The sequence below is a fragment of the Balaenoptera borealis genome, assembly GCF_965194805.1.
Source record: "Balaenoptera borealis genome assembly, chromosome: 20".
In the NCBI taxonomy this organism is placed as follows: Eukaryota; Metazoa; Chordata; class Mammalia; order Artiodactyla; family Balaenopteridae; genus Balaenoptera; species Balaenoptera borealis.
The window spans coordinates 22645274-22664543 of NC_138879.1; the positions used below are offsets into that span (position 1 = coordinate 22645274).

The following is a 19270-nucleotide window of genomic DNA, read 5'->3' on the forward strand; positions in this document are numbered from 1 at the left end:
ACCTGCCCCCTCCCCATCCAAGGCCCCTGGTGTACGTGCTGTGGGGGTGGCTTTGTGAACCGCTGTCCTCACAGTCTTGTGATGCTGGCAGCAGCTTTGAGCCAAGAGGAAGGGTCAGGGCTATTTTGAGCTGCGGCAGCTCCTCCAGCACCCCTGGCTGTCTTAGACAGGGAGCCCAGATGCAGCAAGAAGCCTAAGGGACGCTCCCTCTGCCCCGTCCTTCCTCATAGGCCTGTGGGTGTGGCCTCAGAGGTGCTCAGGGGGTAGCAATGGTAAAATAAACTTGCTTCTTTATTTTGTTCTGCTGTCCTCTCCAGGGCTCTTCTAAGACAAGTTAAAAATCTCCTCCCCAGGGCTGAGCCTCCCCGCCCCTACTTGCTTTAACAAGGGAGCAGCGCTCAGGTTCCAGAGCTGGAGGGAGGAGCCCAGAAAGCCTGGAGGGGGAAGGAGGGCCTTAGGGGGTGGCTAACGCCTGGGGAGGGGGCAAGGGGGTGGCTGGACTCCTTGTGGGAAGGAGGCTGGGATGGGGCAGAGAGTGGCCAAGGGCTCACGTGTCCTGCTCCCCAAGTCTCCTGGCAGCAACAGGCCTGGCTCTTCAGAAGCCACGACGACCAGGTGGGCTGAGCACCCGAGGAGCTGGGGGCATCTCATGGCCCAGGGAAAAGATCAACTGCCTGTTCTTCAGGAGGGGCTGAGGCGGCCCTCAGCACCCAGTTGAGAACAGAGCCTGGCAGGCAGGCTAAGTGGGAGGCTGGAGGGGCTGGCCCTCCGTCACCCCTCCACTCCGGAGGAGGAGAGGGCCTCCGCTGAGGGATGCAGACTGGCACCTGCAGAACCCAGGGTGGCTCAGCTGTGCCGTCAGGAGCGCTGGATGCAGATGTGGACAAAGAGGGTGGCTGGTGACAGTGAGGCCCCGTCCTTGGAAAGCAGGTGGATGTGGCGGTATCCTGCCGGGAGGGGAGCCCAGTGTCAGCTTCTCTGCCCACTGCACCGCAGGGCCAGGCGTGTGGGGCAGAGACCGCATCCCAGCCCTGGGGGCTGGAGGCTGGGCCCAGCTCGGGCTGGCTTAGGGCAGGCTCTTGGAGGGAGTGGGCAGCCTGGGTGAACAGGGTCTTGGAGGCCCAGCCCCCCTTCTCTTTCCACCCCCATCAACCCCACCAACCTTGCTTCAGGCTGCTGAGAGGCAGTGTAAACTGGCCCACAAAGTCATTGGGGGACGTGGCGTCATAATCTTCTACCACGAACCGGACCAGCACCAGCTCCGGAGCCCGCAGCTGGAACTGCAGGGTCTGCCCCCAGCGGGGGTTGAAGCCTAGGGCGCAGGCCTGTCTGTCAAGAGCCCGCCCTGCACCTGCCCCGCTCCCCGCTGTCTGCCCCCAGCTCGCCCCAGCAGGGCCCCCACCATTGTTGAGCACGTAGTTGGTCTCCTTGCAAGCGCAGTCTGCGGGCACCCCGTGGATCTCAATGCGCACCAGCGGGTCCACGATGGAGTTTGGCTTCTCGGCGTTCAGCTTGGGCAGCTGCTGCGCAGTCAGCACCTGCGGGGGAGGAAGGGGAGCTAGCCTGGCCCGCGGGGCTCACACCGGCCCTCCCGCTCAGGACCCGGAGGCGGACCGCCCTCGCTCAAGCTGTCCCCAGGCCTCTGCTATCCTCAGGCTGGCACCCCGCAGACAGGGACCCCAGGCAGGGTGTGGTCCAGGCTGCTGACCTGGATGGTGAAGGTCGTTCTGGGGGTTCCAGGACACTCAGGGTCAAAGGTTGTGTCAGGCTGCCGCAGACAGGCAGGTTTCAGGACATAGCCGCACCGCCCATTGATAAGGAAGCGCCCGGCATTGAGGTCCATCTCATAACCTGGCGTCTGGAAGTTCAGGGCCACTGTGGACACAGCGGGGGCAGGGCAGGGGCTCTTAGTGGCCCTCTCTTCACTGCTCGGTTTCAGGAGTCTCACTGCCCTCCCCGCCAGACACACCTCATGGGGCAAGGACTCAGCTCTCTCTAGAGAGGGCTCAGGGTCCCACTGCCTGGGTAGTGCTATCCCACCCCTACCATGGCTGGGGGGTTTCACGGCAGCCAGGGAACCCAGCCTCCGCGGCTGGAACCGGAGGGTGGGGCTGGGCCTGGGGCCGGGCCAGAGCCAGGATCCAAGGAAGCCAGATGCTGCCCTACCTGCCCCCAAGGGGACCAGGCTCCTCTCCTTTGGCGCTGCTCAGCGTCCCTCCAGAGCACACGCTCGTCAGCGTTGACTTAGTGGGGACTGCCGGGGTGTGTGTGTGTATGTGAGGGGCACGTGGGAGTGGAGGTTTTTAATTTCCACCTTCATAAAAAGTTTTGAGATTGTACACTGGCTCGTTTACACAAACGAGCCTGCTTTGTTTCCCCACCTTCCTTGTTGATCAGTCTTTTAATAATTGTCATCAACAAGACTCATTTTTCCACCTTCTGGAAAGCTGTGTGGCCTCATCACCGCCGGGGCCTCCGTGGCCCCCTGCCCACCCCCTCTCCTGCTGCTCCCACTCACCCAGCTGACAGCCCGAGTTCCACATCTCCTGGGGGTTGTAGTTGGCGGAGTTCATCCGCAGCCCCAGTGGGTAGACACGGGTCAGTTGGCAGGCATTGTGCCTGATGAAGCTGTTCCCTGAGGGAGAGTTGGGGCAGGACTGTGACAGCCCCTGGGCTGTGGCTCACCGGGTGCCAGGGCCTGTCACCTCCCCTCCCCCACCTCCAGAGACAAGCTGGGAACAGAGGCTGAACTCCCATCCCCAGCTCCCCTGCCCCCGCTCCTTGTTCTCTCTGATGAGGGGACGGGGGTCCTCACAAGGAGGCTGCTGAAGTCCAGAGAGGGGCAGGGACCCCCCCCCCCCGCTCCCGCCGCCTGGCACTGCCTCCCCCCCCAAGTCGACTCCGTGGGTGGAGCACCTGGCCCTAGGCTGGCATCCCCTGTCTTTCATGGCTCATCCCACAAGCACTCCTCCAGCCATGCCTCCGGTTCCAGGAACCCTTCCTATACCTCAAGCCTCCAGGCCTTGGGCAACCTGCTCCTCCTGTCTGGAAGTCCCCTCCCCCTCCTCACCTGGCTGCTTCCTCCTCATCCTTCAGTCAGGTGTCTTCTCAGCCATCACCTGCTCGGGAACCCTTCTCTGATCTCACCCCCTCCTGCTGGGCTTCCCCAGCCTCCGTCATGCCTGTCATGCCCGACTGATCACCCTGCACAGTAATTATCCATCTATGTCTGGCCCCAGCACCAGGCTGTGAGCTGGTGAAGGCAGACAGCAGCCTCCCTCTTCCCTGTGCCCTTTTCCCTCTATGTACGCCTGGCCCGGTGCTGGGCATGTGCTGGGCACATTCCCTGAGCCCCTCTTTTCACTGCCCCCGAAGCCCTTTCGCACTCCTTTCCAGATCAACTTCAACATCTACCACCCACCAGGAGCCTGCAGGTCCCCCAGAGGCCCGACGTCCTGGCTCCTACCTGCCTCTCGGATGAGCTTCTTGGCCTTGCGCTCGCTGAGGGAGCTGACCTGGCAGGGCTGGGGCAGGGCAGAGCGCAGGGTCCGCAGGCGGGTGGCACAGCAGTACACGGCCAGGGCCGACAGCTCCGGGGAGATCTGCTTAGCCTGGGAGACGAGCCTCAGCGGGGGTCTGCCCACTCCAGACCCCTGGTCCTCCCACCTTCCTTCCCTCTGCCACCTGCCCCCAAGCTCCACAGTGGTATCAAGCCCCTGCCCAGCCCGGGCCGGCCCAGCCAGGCCCACTCACCCGCCGCCTCTGCTCTGCGGCTCCCGCCTCCTCTTCTTCGTCCTCGTCTTCGTTGTCCTCCTCCCGGTCTGATAGAACTCGACCGTCCTCATTCCGAGCAGCTGGCAGCTTCTTCCCCTTCACCAGGACCCGGCCTTTCAGCTGCTGTAGAGACCAACACGGAACAATTAAGCCCTTTGGCCCCTATGTCAGCCGGTCAGTCTATCATTCAGCCACCACTGTGTGAGGGGCTGGCCCCGGGTGGCGAGCAGCGAAGGAGACAGAGATGAGTGATGTTTCTAATAGGAAGAAACCTATGAGGGAAACAGCTCTATCCACAGGGGACTGGCTAATGGGGCCCCTCTAAGCATCAGCATACTACACAGCAGCCAATAAAATGAATGAGGCAGCTCAGGGTTGAAAGAGTAGGTGCTCTCTTCAAAAAAGATCTCATGTGAAAGAAGCGCGTGTAGAATATGTGTTCACATGATCTTCTTTGTGTACCATTTGAAGGAGAAGATAGCTATGTACATAGCTATATATATGCATGGGAAAGTTCTGGAAGGATTCACAAGACACTGTTTAAGATGATTACTTCTTCAGAAATAGGACAGGGGGGAGCCTGAGTGGAGGAAAATCCATTTTTCATTGTGTATGCTTTTCTGCGGCTCCATTTTTTCTTTTACCATATGTATGTTATTTTCATACTGATAAAAAAATCAAATCACACACAAAGGTGAATCTACATTCCTTGCATAATTTGGGATTGGGAGTAGGAGGAGAGTTTTCTCAAAGAGCCTAAAAAGGATAAATGTCCTGAAGGGGCAGATAAAATGCTCTGGGGGTTGGGAGGAAAGGAGGATGGACCACTTCTGGCCAGAGAGCTGAGGAAGTTGTTACGGCCGCAGGAAGAGGCCCTCTGTGCTGAGCTAGAGCTCTAAGCAGGTGGAGCCTGGCGAGCACAGATGGCTAGGAAGGGAGCTGCAGGTGGAGCAGACAGTGTCAACCAAGGCCTTCGAGATGGGAATGGCCGAGCCTGCAGGGACTCCGTGGGCAGGAGGCAGAGCGGGGAGGTCAGGGCCAGGTCGTAGAGGGCCTTCGATGCCAGGTGAGAGGGTGGGGTATGTCTAGTCAAAATGGAAGGCAGACAAGTGACAAGACCACAGGGTGGCAGATGTCAGATGAACGGAGAAGCGGAGGAAGGTTAAGACAGAGAGAGGGGAGGGGGCCTGAACAAGGGAGGTGGATGGTGGACCTCGGAGCCAGACCCTCCCCCCACCCAGGCTGGGGGTCCGGGAGCATCACCTCTGGGGACGGCAGCTCTTCAGGGTTCTGGGAGTCCAGCAGCTGCGTCACCAGCATGTCCCCTAGGATGGTGTGGAGGTGACGGGCCATGGCAGCCTGCTGCTCCAGCCCACAGTGGTTCTCGAGGGACAGGATGACAGGGTACGGGGACAGCTGTGGGAGGGAGGGGCGGCAGCTCAGTCACTCACCCCTCCCCCAGCAGGACCCCTGCTATGCCCGGCCCCCCACCCCTTTCAGGACAGGCAGGCAAAGGCAGGGCTCTGGAGAACCCACTCTGGGGGAGACTGAGTGAGTGGATGTGGGACACACTGGGGTCAGTGTGTACGTGGAGGGGCAGAGGTCAGATCTGGGGCCTTGGGGAAGGGGTGGACTGTCTGGGGAGCTGAGGGTGGCTGCAGGAATGTTTTTCTTTTATAAATGCTCTTTATCTGTTAATGACACTGACCATGTCGTTTAGGTTGCACACTTTTGGTCCCAGCCCATCATTTGTTGATGGTAAGGTTTGTATAGCTCGACAGAAGTTGCAATTTTATGTAGGTGCAACACTGAGCCTCTCTTTCACGATTTTCTCTTTGCGAGTCATGATTAAAATGTCCTTCCCTACCCACAAGGTTTTCTTCTGGAAATTTTACTATTTTAATACATTTACTAAATATAAGGGTGGGAGAAGGGAGCCTCTCACCCAGCTTTATTCTACCCCCATTGGGCAGCTGTCCCAGCAGCACTTGGTGAAAGTGAGTCTCTGGGCAGGGGTTTCTTTTGTTTTGGGGGGTTTTTTGTTTTGGGGTTTTTTTGGCCACGCCACAGCATGCAGGATCTTAGTTCCCTGACCAGGGATCGAACCCATGCCCCCTGCAGTGGAAGCACAGAGTCCTAACCACTGGACCACTAGGGAAGTCCCAGGGGTTTCTTTTGGAAGGGCCGAGACCAGCTGATGTCATGGGGAAGGCTCTGGGGCTGGGCGTGGGGGTCCCAGGGCTCACAGTGAAGGCGTGGTCACGCACTGCCTGGATCACATCTCGGAAGAGGATCTTGGAGGTGAGGGTGTGGCCATGGTAGATGACCGGCTCCCCTCCTGGCCCCTCCCAGCAGTCAAGCTCCACACAGCGGCATCCCTGGGCAAAGGCTCTGCGGACAGATGGATGGATGGGCAAGGTGTCATGTGGGTGGCACAGAGCAGGGCAATGGACAGGCCCCCAGGTAGGCCCCAGGAAGCCCAGGGCGGGAGTTGAGCCCCATGTCCATCCCCAAACTGGCTCCCAGACATGTTCACTCCCACCATCCCCCCCACTATGGTACCTAACATAGGCCTCGGTGCTGCTGGGCCCACCGATCTGAGAGTCGGTCAGGTAGGTATTGTGGGAGCAGGAGATGAAGTAGTGGGCCAGGGGCTGGTTCATGTCCTGGAACACACACGTGTGGGCCAGGTTCAGGGCAGCCCCCTCAGGCGACAACAGGTACATCATGAAGCCATCCAGAGTCATCAGTTCGTGCTGCTTGGCTGAAGGAATGGGCAGAAGAGTGCATCACGGGGGACCCCTTTGGCCCTAAAATGCCTCAAAGCTCACTCAACTTAGTAATAGTGAGCACCTGCCTACTGACTGGACTCTACGTAAGTTACGCCTTTTTTTTTTTGGCCACGCCTCACAGCTTGCGGGATCTGTTTCCCGACCAGGGATTGAACCCGGGCCACGGCAGTGAAAAGCTGGAATCCTAACCAGTAGGCCACCAGGGGACTCCCAAGTTATGCCATTTAATTTCAACCCAACCCTGTGAGGACGGTACATTACTATGCCATTTTACAGATGTGGCAGCTGAGTCTCAGAGAGGCAAGGTAACCTGCCCAAGATGGTGCCCACAGCCTGCAATAGCAGAGCCCACTTAGCTGGGAACCCGGACCTGTCAGATGCCGAGCCCTGGGCCGTGTTGGCCCCAGCCCCATCTGTCAGACCCCTCACCTGTCTCGTTGAGCTCATAGGTGTGGATGAGCTGCCGGGCGTGGGCCAGCGTGGCGCCATCCTCACCCTGGTCCTCCAGGAACTCCAGCAGCTCGGAGGTGCTCAACACCCGGTCCTCGCCCGAGTACCGATGGAAGATCTCCTCCAGCTCGGGGCGTTTCAGCAGCCGTCGCAGAAACTCCTCGATCTCAGGCCCCTCCAGCCACTCATTGTTGGAGCGGTCACACTCCTGGAGAGCAGGAGGGAGAGATTCAGAGGAGGAGGACACCCTGGGAGAGCTGGCCTGCGCCGACACACCCGTCATCCACCATGTCTGGGAAGGAGGCGTTGTCCGCAGTTTCACAGGTGGAGAAACTGAAAGCTAGCCAGGCTCCGGGTCTCACTCAGACTCACACAGCTGCTAAATCGCAGGGCTGGGATTCTAAGAAAGGACTCCTGGGTTCATTACCTGTTCCTCTGCCCCATGACCTACTCCAAGAATCAAGATGTAGGAGGAAAAACTGTGAGCCCTGGGCAGGGCTGAGGCCCGGTGCCAGAATCCCCCCTTCCCGTGTGTATACGCTACCGTTCTCACCCTCACACGTTCACACCCAGGGTCAATGAGCAACACATAACAGAATTCACGTGGTGCTTATCGGCCCAGGTGCACAGGTGCCATGGCCCTCCTGTCTTTTGGAGTCACAGTCAACATCCACACAGGTGTCTCCACGTGATCCAACTGGGCCACGGATGCAGAGCCCACCTCTGTGGGCCCCTGTCTGTGCTCCCACATGTGGGGTGTACACGGTCACGTGTGGAGGTGCCACACATGCCACAGTGGAGGGGGGTGTGCTCCTGTGTGTACCCATGAGCCTGAGGTCCTCCCTACCTGGGCTCTGCCTGAGGGTGAGGAAAGGAGCTCTGGGCCAGCACTCCCATCCTGGCCCAGTGGCTTCACTGGGATGAAAGTGTACCTAGGCCCAGATGTGGCCTTTCTGCAGAGAGAGGCCACTCACCACAAAAGCTGGGGGGTGGGAAGGGGGGAGGGAACCGATGACTCAGATGGCTGGGGGAAGGCAGAGAGCAGAGGTCAGAATGGTGGCAGATGCCCACCTTGAAGAGGCGGTAGGCGTACATGTCGTTCATGTCCACGTTGACCATGCGGAGCAGGTTCTTGATCTCCTTGAAGCTCATCTTACTGTCCTGGTTGGAGTCTGCTCGATGCAGATAGAAGTGGATCCAGGTGTGGGTGCTCAGGAAATACTAGAAACAGGCTGGGCCCCGCCCCCTGCTGACAGGTAACTGGCAGGTATGGCATACCCTCACCCCCGCCCTGGGGGCTCCCGGGTTTGGGGGCTGTGCTTTCCCCTCAGCCTGTGGACCCCCTGAGTGCCCCAGCCGCACGTCCTCCACGGGACCGGGCTCCCCAGAGACAGGATGCCCCGTCACCACCCTCAGTTCTGAAGACAAGGGGCTCTATCTCAAACCGCGGGTCCCTAAGGGCGGAGCCACGCCTCCCCTGGGCCTGATCCCGGCACAGGGCCGGCCCCTCTCCCCGCGCGGTCCACTGCCCTCCCCGGGAGGATATTGGTCGAGGCGCTCGCGCTGGCTCATGGCATCGAGGCGCGCGCGCAGCTTGGCCAGACCGCGCACCCAGCGCTGCGCCTCCTCGGCCGTGGGCGCCACCAGGTCCAAGTTCTTGCGACGCCCCTTGAAGGCGATGGTTAGGCAGCGCGCCGGCTCGAAGGCGCCCCCGAAGCGCCGCAGGCCCTCGGACTGGTGGCCCTCGCGGACAGCCTCGATATGCTGCACGAAGACTGCGGAGAGGGACGGGACGCGCGCGGCCGGGTCAGGGCGGCGGGGCCGGGCCTCCACTGTCCCCCGCCTGCCCACGCCCGCCCGGGTCCCAGCTCACAGATGTGCTGCGAAGGCGCGCGTGGGATGCGCCGCTGGAACCACACGCTCAGGCCGTCCTCCTGCAGCCGGTACAGCCGCTCCTTCTTCCATGTCCGCGAGCGGATCTTGCAGAGCCGGGAGCCCCGCAGCATGGCGCGCACGTCCTCGTCCTCCGTCAGGCCTGCGGGGGCGGGAGGCCATGGGCATCCTGGCCGGCCCTGCCTGCAGGTTCCCGCCACCCTCCTCCCAGCAGGGAGGTGCGGCCTCCCTGCCCAAGCCTCTGCAAACTCTCCCAGGCAGCTCTTCCTCTCCCTGTAACAGGCCCCAACACTGGCTTTGGCTATAGGCTTTTTGGCCCCACGGCCTGTGCTTGGTGTGTCCCACCCAGGCCCCCCGGGAGGGGTGCCAGTAACAGGTCTGCCCTCCTCCCTGTCAAGCAGCCTCCTCTGGAGGCCCTCAGAGCAGAGCTCAAGGCAGCGCCTGGGACTCAGGCCTCGCTAAAGGTCACTCTTTCTGCCACTCCCCTCCATCACGGCCTCCAGCCTTCAAGCCTAGAATCTGCCATCAATAGCCTTTTCCCTTGACACGAAAACCTGACCATCAAGAGGGTAGTCTCACTATCTAACCTAAATCTTTCTTGCTGCAACCCAAGCTCCTCATCTCTGCTTTCCCGAAGACAAGGGAGGACAGCAGAGGTCACTCTGGCTCCAGGGTCTCAGGCCAAGCATGCCAGGCCCAGTCCTGCCTTGGCCAGCCTGGGACTGATCTCCAGATGCCCTGGTGGGGCCCAGCTGAAAGCATGATCTCCTGTGACACTTGGTATCCCCCTTGCCCAGCCACTGTCACAACCCCGTGTAACCCCTGAGCCCACATGTGCTCTCCAGTCACAGTGTCCATCTTTCTTAATAAGACAAAATGCTTACAAAGTACCTACTACATGCCAGACCCCACTCATGTATTAACACACGAGAAAACAAGTGCAGAGATGCTTCAGCAACTTGCCAGAATTCCATGGCTGGGGAGTGGCAGAAGCAGGCTTCAAACCCTGGAGGTCAGGCTCCAGCACCTTCGCCCTTGGCCACTACACTGACCCCTCTGCTCCTTCTACCCTCCTCCCTCCCCAGCTCCCTGCAACCACCCTGGGCTTGAGGACCTAGGAAAGAGCAGGGTCCGAGGAGTCAAATACCAGCTCTGTCACTTCCCAGTTACACGGCCTTGGTGGCACTACCCTGTGACTGCTCTAAGCCTCATGTTCACCATTCATAAAATGGAGACCACAATAGTAGCTGCTACAAAATCCAAAATTCAGTCAAAATGCTGCCCATCCTGGTAGGGCCACACCCTGCTCAGATCTGCCTCAGCAGGGGTCAAAACCAAAGGTTTATGAGCCATGGGACAATAGAACGTGTGGGAACCAGACAAAATGTAGGGAAGGACGGAGGCAGCCAGGAGTGGATGAAGGCCCAGAGTTCCCAGAGAACCGAATCTGGATTTATATGTGACGCCTCCAGATTTTTCAATGTTGGCAATTAAATCAAATTGAAACAAAAAACCCCAAAACACCACTGTGTGGGCCAAAGGAAACAAGACAGTGGGCCTCTCTTCCTCCCTTTATTTTAACAAGCTCCCAATACTGGGTTTGGCTTTAGGCTTTGTGGTCCCAAGGACCCTGCTTGCCCAGCTGCAAACCCTGACCCGAGGAATCAAGTCTAAATTCCTGGGCCTTCCTCTCACTCTCTCCAGGAGCCTTTGTAGGATCCTTCTCCCGTCTCTTCCTCACACTGGAGTCCTTCAAGGACCACCTCCTCCAGGAAGTCTTTCCTGATTTGTCTTCAAATAGGAGTTCTCCTTCCCTGACCACCAGCAACACTTGTTACTTTAATTAATCACCCCACCTAAACTGTAATTTCAGTGGACCTTAATAAGCCCAAGCACTGGGATATCCTCACCTCAGTGCTTGTCCCAGAGCCAGGCTTGCAGCCAGTGTTTTCTGAAAGGGGAGGCAGATGGACAGACAGCTGGGGACTAAGTGCATTCTAGCCCCAGCCCTGAGCCATCTGTCCAGATGTCAGGGCAGCAGCCTTGTGGGTCAGGGTTTCTCAACTCCAGCTGTGCATCAGAATCACCTGGTGGAGGTTGCAAAACCCATGACCCAGAGATTCTCGTCCAGCAGGTACAGGTTGGGGGTTGGGCATCTGTATGTTTAAAAACCTACCTTATGACTTTGAGAGTGACTATTATGGAGAATCATGGACTCAGGGGCAGGAGGAGAAACCTGCCATCCTTAAGAGGCTATGGTCCCCCTTGGGGCCAATTTGTGACCTTAATGGCTCCAAGGGGTCTCTCAGGGTTTAGACTGTGGCCTTCTGGAAGGGTCAATGCCCACTCAGTGCCACCTAGCTAGGAAGGGGAGGTGGAACCCTCCTTCTTCCAGGTAAAGAGCTGGAACTTGGCATGTGCCAGGCCAAGAGACTCACCAGACCCTCAGGCCCCTATCCCCACATCCAGGCAACCTCTGCATTCTCTCATCCTGAGGAACAACAGAGGGGGGGGCAGGGCATTCAGGGGAACCTGCAGTGCCACCAGGGCTGAGCCCACCCCTCCACCACCTCCTCAGCTATGGGAAAGGGGACTCCTCATTCCCATGACAACCAGGCTCTGCAGCTGGAGCCACCTCCCCTGACTGGGCCAGCCCTGTGATGCCAAGGCCAGAGGTGGGGAGGATGGGGAGGAGGCGGCTTGGTGAATGACTAAGGCTGGAAATGGAGGTGAGTCACTGAGGGCCTCTTTTGTCCAGAGTCTGCTGCAAACAGGACATGGAGAAAGGCAGCCTGAGCTCCCGACCAGCCCCCCACTGGGACAGGTTCCCACGTTGAGGAGAGGCCCCTACTCCTGGCCCTCACCCCCAGCTCCCCGGGAGCCTGCTGGGGGAAGGGGTGACATTCCATTCTGCCCACCCAACCAGCACAGGCCCCCGGATCACACTGCCCCTTGGACCACACTGTCCTCCAACCACACTGCCAGAGGAAAAGCCACACAGAATGAGGGTGAAGTGCCAGGCTGGGCCAGGTGCTGAGTCCCTGGGTGGGTGCCTCTATTTCTCCATTGCTTGAGCTTCTGAACCCTGGGGTAGTGAGGGGGCTCATCTGTCAGATGGGAAGGGCAGGACCAAGGGAGGTAAGGGCGTGAGGTCAGGAGGCAGGCCCAGGCCCTGGGCAGTGATGCTGAGAGGGGCCTGGTCCTCTGCCTAGCCACCCAGTAAATATTTATCGGTCTTGCCAGATCCAAACCCACAGATGTTTCCTCGACCTCATTCCTACCTGCTTGGAGCAGGCGTGCAAGCCTCCTGTGGTTTCCGTGGATTCTCTATCTATCCATCTCTGCCTTGAACCTGGAGCTGGGCTGGGCCAGCACCATGGCCACCTCAACCGAGCAGGTGGGGGAACAATCACGAAATAACAGTAGTAAAAATGAGGACAGACAGTACCAAAACGTGGAAACAACCCAAGCGTACATCAACAAATGAATGAATAAGCAAAATGTGGTCTATGCATACAGTGGGATAATTATTCAGCCATAAAGAGGAGTGAAATCTGATCTCTGCTACAACATCGATGAACCTTGAAAACATTATGCTAAGGGAAATAAGCCAGACCCAAAATGACAAATGATGTACGATTCCATTTAAATGAGGTACCTAGAACAGTCAAATTCATAGAAACTGATTTTATATCACTTATACCTCAATTTTAAAAATTCAGAGACAGAAAGTAAATTAGAGGTTACCAGGGGCTGGGGAAAGGGAAGAATGGTGAATTATGTCCTAATGGTTACAGAGTTTCTGTTTAGGGTGATGGAAAAGTTTTAGAAATAGCACAACATTGTGAATGTAATTAATGCCACTGAATTACCCACTTCAGAATGGTGTACATGGCCAATTTTATGTTATATATATTTTACCACAATTTTTAAAAATTAAGGGACTTCGCTGGCGGTCCACTGGTTAAGACTCCGCGCTTTCAATGCAGGGGGCACAGGTTCGATCCCTGGTGGAGGAACTAAGATCCTGCATGCCACACAGCACAGCCAAAAAATAATAATAATAATAATGTAATGCCAGAAACCACTGTACACTTTAAATGGCTCAATGGTATGGGATGTGAATTAATTCTCAATAAAGCTGTTAAAGAGGCACAGAGCAGCTAACGAACTTGTCCAGGGTCACAGGGCAGCTGGAGTGCGTTGAGAGTTGGGGGGCCTCACCCAAAGGGCTCTGTGTGACTGAAGGAGCACACAGGGCTCTCTGTCTGAGGCCCGCCCACAGGGGGCTCACAGTAAATGATAACAAAGAAGGAAACCGAGGCAGTGCCCGGGAGGGAAGAGGGACCCGGGTATTCTGCTCCATCCCTGCTCCTCATTCCCACGGCTTCCAGCTGGGCCCCTCTCCCGCCCAGCCCAGCTCCGTGTCATCAGCTGGGGCCCAGACACCTTCCCTGAGCCGCTTATCTCAGCCCCCAGAAAGGGGCCGGGAGGTGGTGAGGAACGGGCAGCACCACAGTTTCCCAGTAACCACCTGCAGCCTGGGCGGTTTGGGCTGTGTGTGGTTTGGGGCCAAGGCTGGGGGCAGGAATCTGCCCCACTGGCAGAGCTGGAAGGGGCTGTGGGGAGGCCAAGTTTATCCCTGGCCCTTCAATCCCACCTTTCTCACAGATGGGCCACTGATGATCAGAGAGGACTAGCTGTGTATGCTGAAAACAGTGTGGGTGGCCCAAGGCAGGGGTGGATGCAGGGGCCGTGTAGGGCGTGGGCAGAGGCCCGAGTGGGCTGGTGGCAGGGGTGGGAGTGCTGTGTGGTCACGGGGTGTGTATGCAGAGAGCAGGGTGTGTAAGGAGTGAAGGTGTGTGTAGGGTGGTGTGTGCATATCGGGGTGTGTGTGTGTGTGTGTGGTTGGTGGGTGGGAGGTGGTCAGCTTGGCGTGGAAACTAAGGTGTGTGTGTGTGTGTGTGCCAGTGCACACTCAGGAAGGGCTCACGGGACTCCAGCAGGAATGTGAGACATGCAGGGAACAGCTTCATGCCAACGGGGGAGGGGAGGAAGAGCAGCTTTTCCCCGGTGACTGAGGCCATGAGGCTCTGGGAGGGGACAGGCAACAGCGAGGGCTCTCAAACACCTTCCCACCGGAATCCTCAAGCCAGCAGGTAGCCCCAGCACCTCGGGTACCAAACGTGTCCCCCTCGCCCTGGCTGGCTGCCACACCCAAGGCTAGAGCCTAGCGGAGCTCAGTGCCAGAATCCATAACATTCCTTGAAGCATCAACAAAGTCAAGAAAGGCAGGCGGTGCTTCCCCCGCTCCGGGTGGACATAGTACGATACAGGGGGCAGCACTCTTCTCTGCAGGCCCAGACCAGGCGTGAAGCCTGTTTGGGGGCTGAGATCGTGGAGCGGGGCTCCTCAGAGCTGAGGAAGGAGGAGAGGTGAGGGGGGCCAGGAGGCAGGACAGAGTCAGCCCCCAGCCCTGCCTGGCACACACCGGCGTGACCAGGAGGGCTGCCCACCCCCCCCACCACCCAGGCCAGGCACCTACCCAGACCGGGGCTGCTCTGAAGACTGCCCCACCTGCCAACCTCGCCCCTGGCAGCCCCACTCACCCTGCAGGAGATGCCCTGGGCAGGCCATCGGGAGAGCCCACTTTCCCTGTGGCACTTGGTGGTGTGTGCCGACCGGGGAGGGAAGGGAACAGATTCTGCCCACTTAGTGCTCTGCTCACAGGGAGGATTAGGGGCCGGGTGGAGCATCAGGGGCACAGGGGCAGTTCCAGGCTCTGGGGAGACAGGGCTGCCGACAAAGTTCAGGATGCCCAGTTAAATGTGAATTTCAGATGAACAACAAATAATATTTTAGTATCAAATATTTAGATAATTTGGGAAATACTGATATTTTTTTTGGCAGCCCTATGAGGACACCCCTGGCAGCTGGCAGAGCCACTATGGGGGAGGGGTGTAGCAGGCCCCTCCCAACCAGGCTTAAATCACTCATTCATTCATTGTGTTAGGAGCTTGGACTCTGGGCCAGACTTCCTGGGTTCGAATCCTCTCTTAGCTACTTCCCAGCTTGGAATCCGGGGCAAGTTACTGAACCTCGCTGAACCTCAGTTTCCTCACTCGTAAAATGAGGCTAATGGTCCCACCTACCTCATAAGGTTGTGACATTAAATGAGCTAATACAACAAAAGCGCTCGCACAGTGTTATAAAGGTGTTAATTAGTATTCATTAATTCCAGAAATAAAGAGCCCTCGTTGAAAACGATGGCTTTGGTGGCAGACAGACGCTGCCTCTTAGCCGCGCGGCCTTGGGCCGGTGACTTCACCCCCTCCACCTCGAGTTTCTCATCTGTGAGGACAGTGACAGCACCTTCCCCTGGGGTGACCGAGGATTACGTGGGATCTGGGCTACTGCAAGCTCAGCCCTGCCGCGGTGCTCCCTGGGCTCCTCTTCTGCCTCTTCAACTGTTCCCTGGCTTCCCTGGCGCAGACCAGGCCAGCAGCCCAGCCTGGGGGCGGGGGATGGGAGCGGAGTGGACCCTAGGCTCCACAAATGACTCCCACTCAACGCGGGGGCTGCGGTCCATCCCCCCTCATCTCGGTTTCCCCCAGTACGGCCCCCCTTTCTTTTCCTTGGGCCCCTCTTCACCTTTGACTCTGAGCCACTCCCTGCCCTAGTCTCTTGACCTGATCAGAAAGAAAATCTGTCCTCTGTTAGACTAAGGGGTTTGGCGAAGGCGGTGACAAGACACAGCCCTGAGGGTCATTTCAGGAGAGGCAGCAGCTGCAGGGGTCATCATGGAAGCTACCTCGGTGGTAGACCTAGGACTTGGCCTTTATGGCCAGGGCAGTTGGGCCCCAGGACACCTGGGTTTCGCCTCCAACCTGTTTCTGGACTCAGTCAGGCCTGGGGAAGGGTCATTCCCCACAGACTTGACATTCCTCTCTCGGAAGGCAGTCACTCAACAGGACGGTGCCGCAGTCATGGGGGAGGGAGGGTGGCCCAGATGGCATTCTGACACCCACATAGTTCCCAAGAGCGTCACTGTCACAGGGTGCCCGGAGCTCCCGTTCAGCGTTACTCAGCCAAAGGGTAATGAGTCTTGGGCTCAGCGGTAATTATTTGTCTACAAGTGGCTCCTGGCACTAGACTGTTCATTCCCCCAGGGCAAGGTGCTGTGTTCTCCATCTCCGTAGCCCCAGCCCTGACACTGCGCCCTGGCATGCGGACGGGGCTTAGCAACAGTGTATGGAATGAGGAGGCAGGCAGGTGTGCAGGAGCATCACCTCAGCCCTCCCATGGTACCCATAACCCCCACAGGCAGCTGACTCCTGGGACTGCTTCTCTGGCCCAACATCAGCCCTTGACTATCTCAGCAGCACCTCAACTCCCCATGGCCATCGACCTCTCCCCAAACCACCACTGCCCCTTAGACCACAGGATGATGACGCCGCCACCCATTAGAGACACCTTCCAGATCCCACCAACTGCAAAGTCCAGCCCAGTCCATCTCCCTGTAGTTCTGGAATCCATCTCGGCTGTACCGACCCACTTCTGAGCTCCCCGTCCCCCCCCCCCGCACACACACAGCTTGCCCAGCTGACTCCTCAACCTCCCTCCTGTGGGTCTCCTTGTTTCACCCCTGCCTTCGTCCAACCCACCCCTACTCTACACAATTCCTGCCTCTCTTCTCCGGCCTGAGACCTTTCCCAGGCTCCTGTTGCCCTCCAGAGAAAGTCCATAACCTTATAAGTAGGGGCCTTGAGGAGCCAGCCTCCACCTGCCTCTCTCCTTTTGCCTCACTCTAGTCTCCCTCCAGCTCCAGGGTGCAGCCAGGGCTCGCTAGCACCTTGGTCCTTCCTTCATAGCCTTGTTTCTTTGCTTCATTGTCTGACATCCTTGCTGGTACTTCAGCTCTCTGAGGGCCAGGACCGTGCCTGCCTTGTTCGTTGCTGAATCCCCAGGGCAGAGCATACTATAGGCACTCAATAAATGTTTGTGGAATGCATGTGTGATTGATGAAGGGTAGGGCAGAGACCGCGTCCTCTGTCTCCATAAGGAGAGTGCCAGGCACGGTGCTCAGAACACAGCACTCAATAAATTCAGGTCAAATGAATGAGAGGAGGTAGAAGTAAGAACGGGGGGTGGGGCTTCCCTGGTGGCGCAGTGGTTGAGAATCCGCCTGCTGATGCCGGGGACACGGGTTCGAGCCCTGGTCCGGGAAAATCCCACATGCTGCGGACCCGTGCACTACAACTACTGAGCCTGCGCTCTAGAGCCCACGAGCCACGACTACTGAGCCCACATGCCACAACTACTGAAGCCCCCGCGCCTAGAGCCCATGCTCCGCAACAAGAGGAGCCACTACAATGAGAAGCCCGTGCACCTCAACAAAGAGAAGCCCCCCTCGCCACAACTAGAGAAAGCCTGTGCACAGCAACAAAGACCCAATGCAGCCAAAAATAAATAAATAAAATAAATAAAGGGCTTCCCTGGTGGCGCAGTGGTTGGGAATCTGCCTGCCAATGCAGGGGACACGGGTTCGAGCCCTGGCCTGGGAGGATCCCACATGCCGCGGAGCAACTAAGCCCGTGCGCCACAGCTACTGAGCCTGCACGTCTGGAGCCTGTGCTCCGCAACAAGAGAGGCCACGATAGTGAGAGGCCTGCGCACGGCGATGAAGAGTGGCCCCCGGTCGCCGCAAATGGAGAAAGCCCTCGCACAGAAACGAAGACCCAACACAGCCAAAAATAAATAAATAAATTTATAAAAAATAAATAAATAAAAAATTTTAAAAATCTTAAAAAAGTAAAAAAGAACAAGGGGTGGAGGACAGTGGTAAAGAGAAGGTAAGACCACCTATCGGGACCTCTGAATTTTGCTCCAAGGTTCACACAGGTCTTCGGGCAGCCCTGCCCTCTGTTGCCTCAGCCCCACCTCATTAACTATGCTACCGACCACAGTTCTACTACACCACTTCAGTTTTACAGTATTTTACATTGTATAAAATACTCTCACACGTAAACCCCCTCGTTCAAGCCCTCAGCCCCCCAGTCAGTCCCACTTTGCCCTGGTTCTGAGAGGGGGCCAGGGGCAGTGTGGGGTACATACCAACTTTTGCCCTCTATTAGCTGTGTGGTCATAGACAAATTCCTTTCTCTGAGTCAGCTTCTTCATCTGTGAAATGGGGATTATACCACCTGCCTCTCAGGAATGTGAACAAGATTGAAGGGCACCACATCCGTAACCACCCAGTGCTGGCCAGTGTCTGGGAGATGCTTGATAAACCACAGTTTTTCCTTTCCCCCACTGACTTCCCTCAAATCTGAGAAGGCAACTCTGGCTTTCTGACCCGAAGGTAGGGCGCCCCCTGGTGGAAAACAAAAGCCATCCTGGGAGCCTCGCTCGGACCCCAGGACCTCGGGTGACCCCAGGTGCGACCTCCCCTCCCCCGCTGGAACGGTGCTGGCCTTCCATCCCTAGCCGGACTCCCCACAGCCCCATTGGGAAGCCCACCAACGGCTCGCCGGAACACCCCGACCCTCCCAGGCTGCGCCGCCGGGGCCCGTCCGCGCCCACCCCGAGCCGCCCCAGCCGCTCACTGACCCATCTTCTTCAGCGCCCGCAGCCCGGGCCTCTTGTTGCCGCCGTCCTGGGGTGCGGGCGGGGACGGGAGCGCGACGGGCGCTGCGACCTGGGCCGGCACCGGGGGCTCCTCGTGCCGCCGGTGGCGGCTCCTCCAGCGGCCGCACAGCATGGTCGCAGGGCCGGGGCCGGGGCCGGGCCCGGGGTCTGTGCGCGGTGTCGAGCGAAGAAACTTAGCGGCGCCGGGAGGGAGTCGGGAGGAGGAGGAGTCGCGAGCAGGGAGAGAGGGAGGGACGAAGGTCAGGGAAGGAGGGACCCGGAGGGAGAGGGCGGGACCAAGGATGGCTTGGGGAGGTGCGAGGGGGCGGTGAAGGGGGCGGTGACCCCAGGCGGGGAACTGTGCCCTAGAGAAAGTGTGGGGAGGGGGCCTGACCCGCGCCCCCGAGTCTCCGCTTTAGGCCCCTGCTCCTGGGTCCGCCTCCCCATTCTCCGAGCAGTCCTGGGATCCCGGCCCTATCGGAGTCCTGAGCCCCCATGGTGCTGCGGGGAGGCATCGGAGGGGGCGAGGGCTGCCCTCTGGCACAGACACCCTCTCCTTTCCCCGGACCCTGACTCAGTGTGGACTCAGGACCCCTCTCCACCCTCCTCCTCCCCGTCCCACCCGAGGCCTCAGAAGGAAGCCAGACGGGGATAGGGTCCGCGGGTCGGATCGTCCTGGGCCTAGGGTCCGCGGGCCCGGAAAGCCCCGGGAGCTTAGCCGGGCGGCAGGGCAG

General features: G+C 58.4%; 1 protein-coding gene across 5 annotated transcripts; it reads right to left on the minus strand.

Moving 5' to 3' along the window:
- Window positions 1–715: 715 nt before the first annotated feature.
- On the minus strand, window positions 716–19227 carry PLCD3 (phospholipase C delta 3). 5 transcript variants are annotated; one of them, XM_082372310.1, is made up of 16 exons: window positions 18519–18653; window positions 18024–18089; window positions 8890–9051; window positions 8563–8791; window positions 8088–8217; window positions 6996–7224; window positions 6337–6538; window positions 6021–6165; window positions 5038–5190; window positions 3754–3897; window positions 3467–3611; window positions 2519–2635; window positions 1709–1875; window positions 1403–1538; window positions 1163–1312; window positions 716–947 (listed from the first exon to the last, which is right to left on the minus strand). In XM_082372310.1, exons 3-16 carry the CDS (start codon window positions 9020–9022, stop codon window positions 859–861), a joined length of 2169 nt encoding a protein of 722 aa, XP_082228436.1. In that variant the 5' UTR covers window positions 9023–9051; window positions 18024–18089; window positions 18519–18653; the 3' UTR covers window positions 716–858. The 5 variants fall into 5 exon arrangements, with proteins under 5 accessions (XP_082228436.1, XP_082228434.1, XP_082228433.1 ...); XM_082372308.1 differs by lacking the exon at window positions 18024–18089 and having other exon boundaries at window positions 6042–6165; window positions 18519–19227; XM_082372307.1 differs by lacking the exon at window positions 18024–18089 and having other exon boundaries at window positions 3754–3894; window positions 18519–19227.
- Between the last annotated feature and the right edge of the window lie 43 nt (window positions 19228–19270).

Coding starts and splice junctions, on each gene's coding strand:
- PLCD3 (XM_082372306.1), bottom strand. CDS start 18,669: ATGCTGTGCGGCCGCTGGAGGAGCCGCCACCGGCGGCACGAGGAGCCC. Junction 1,876..2,518: donor GAACTCGGGCTGTCAGCTGG/GTGAGTGGGAGC, acceptor CTGTGTCCACAG/TGGCCCTGAACTTCCAGACG. Junction 948..1,162: donor TCTCAGCAGCCTGAAGCAAG/GTTGGTGGGGTT, acceptor CCCTCCCGGCAG/GATACCGCCACATCCACCTG.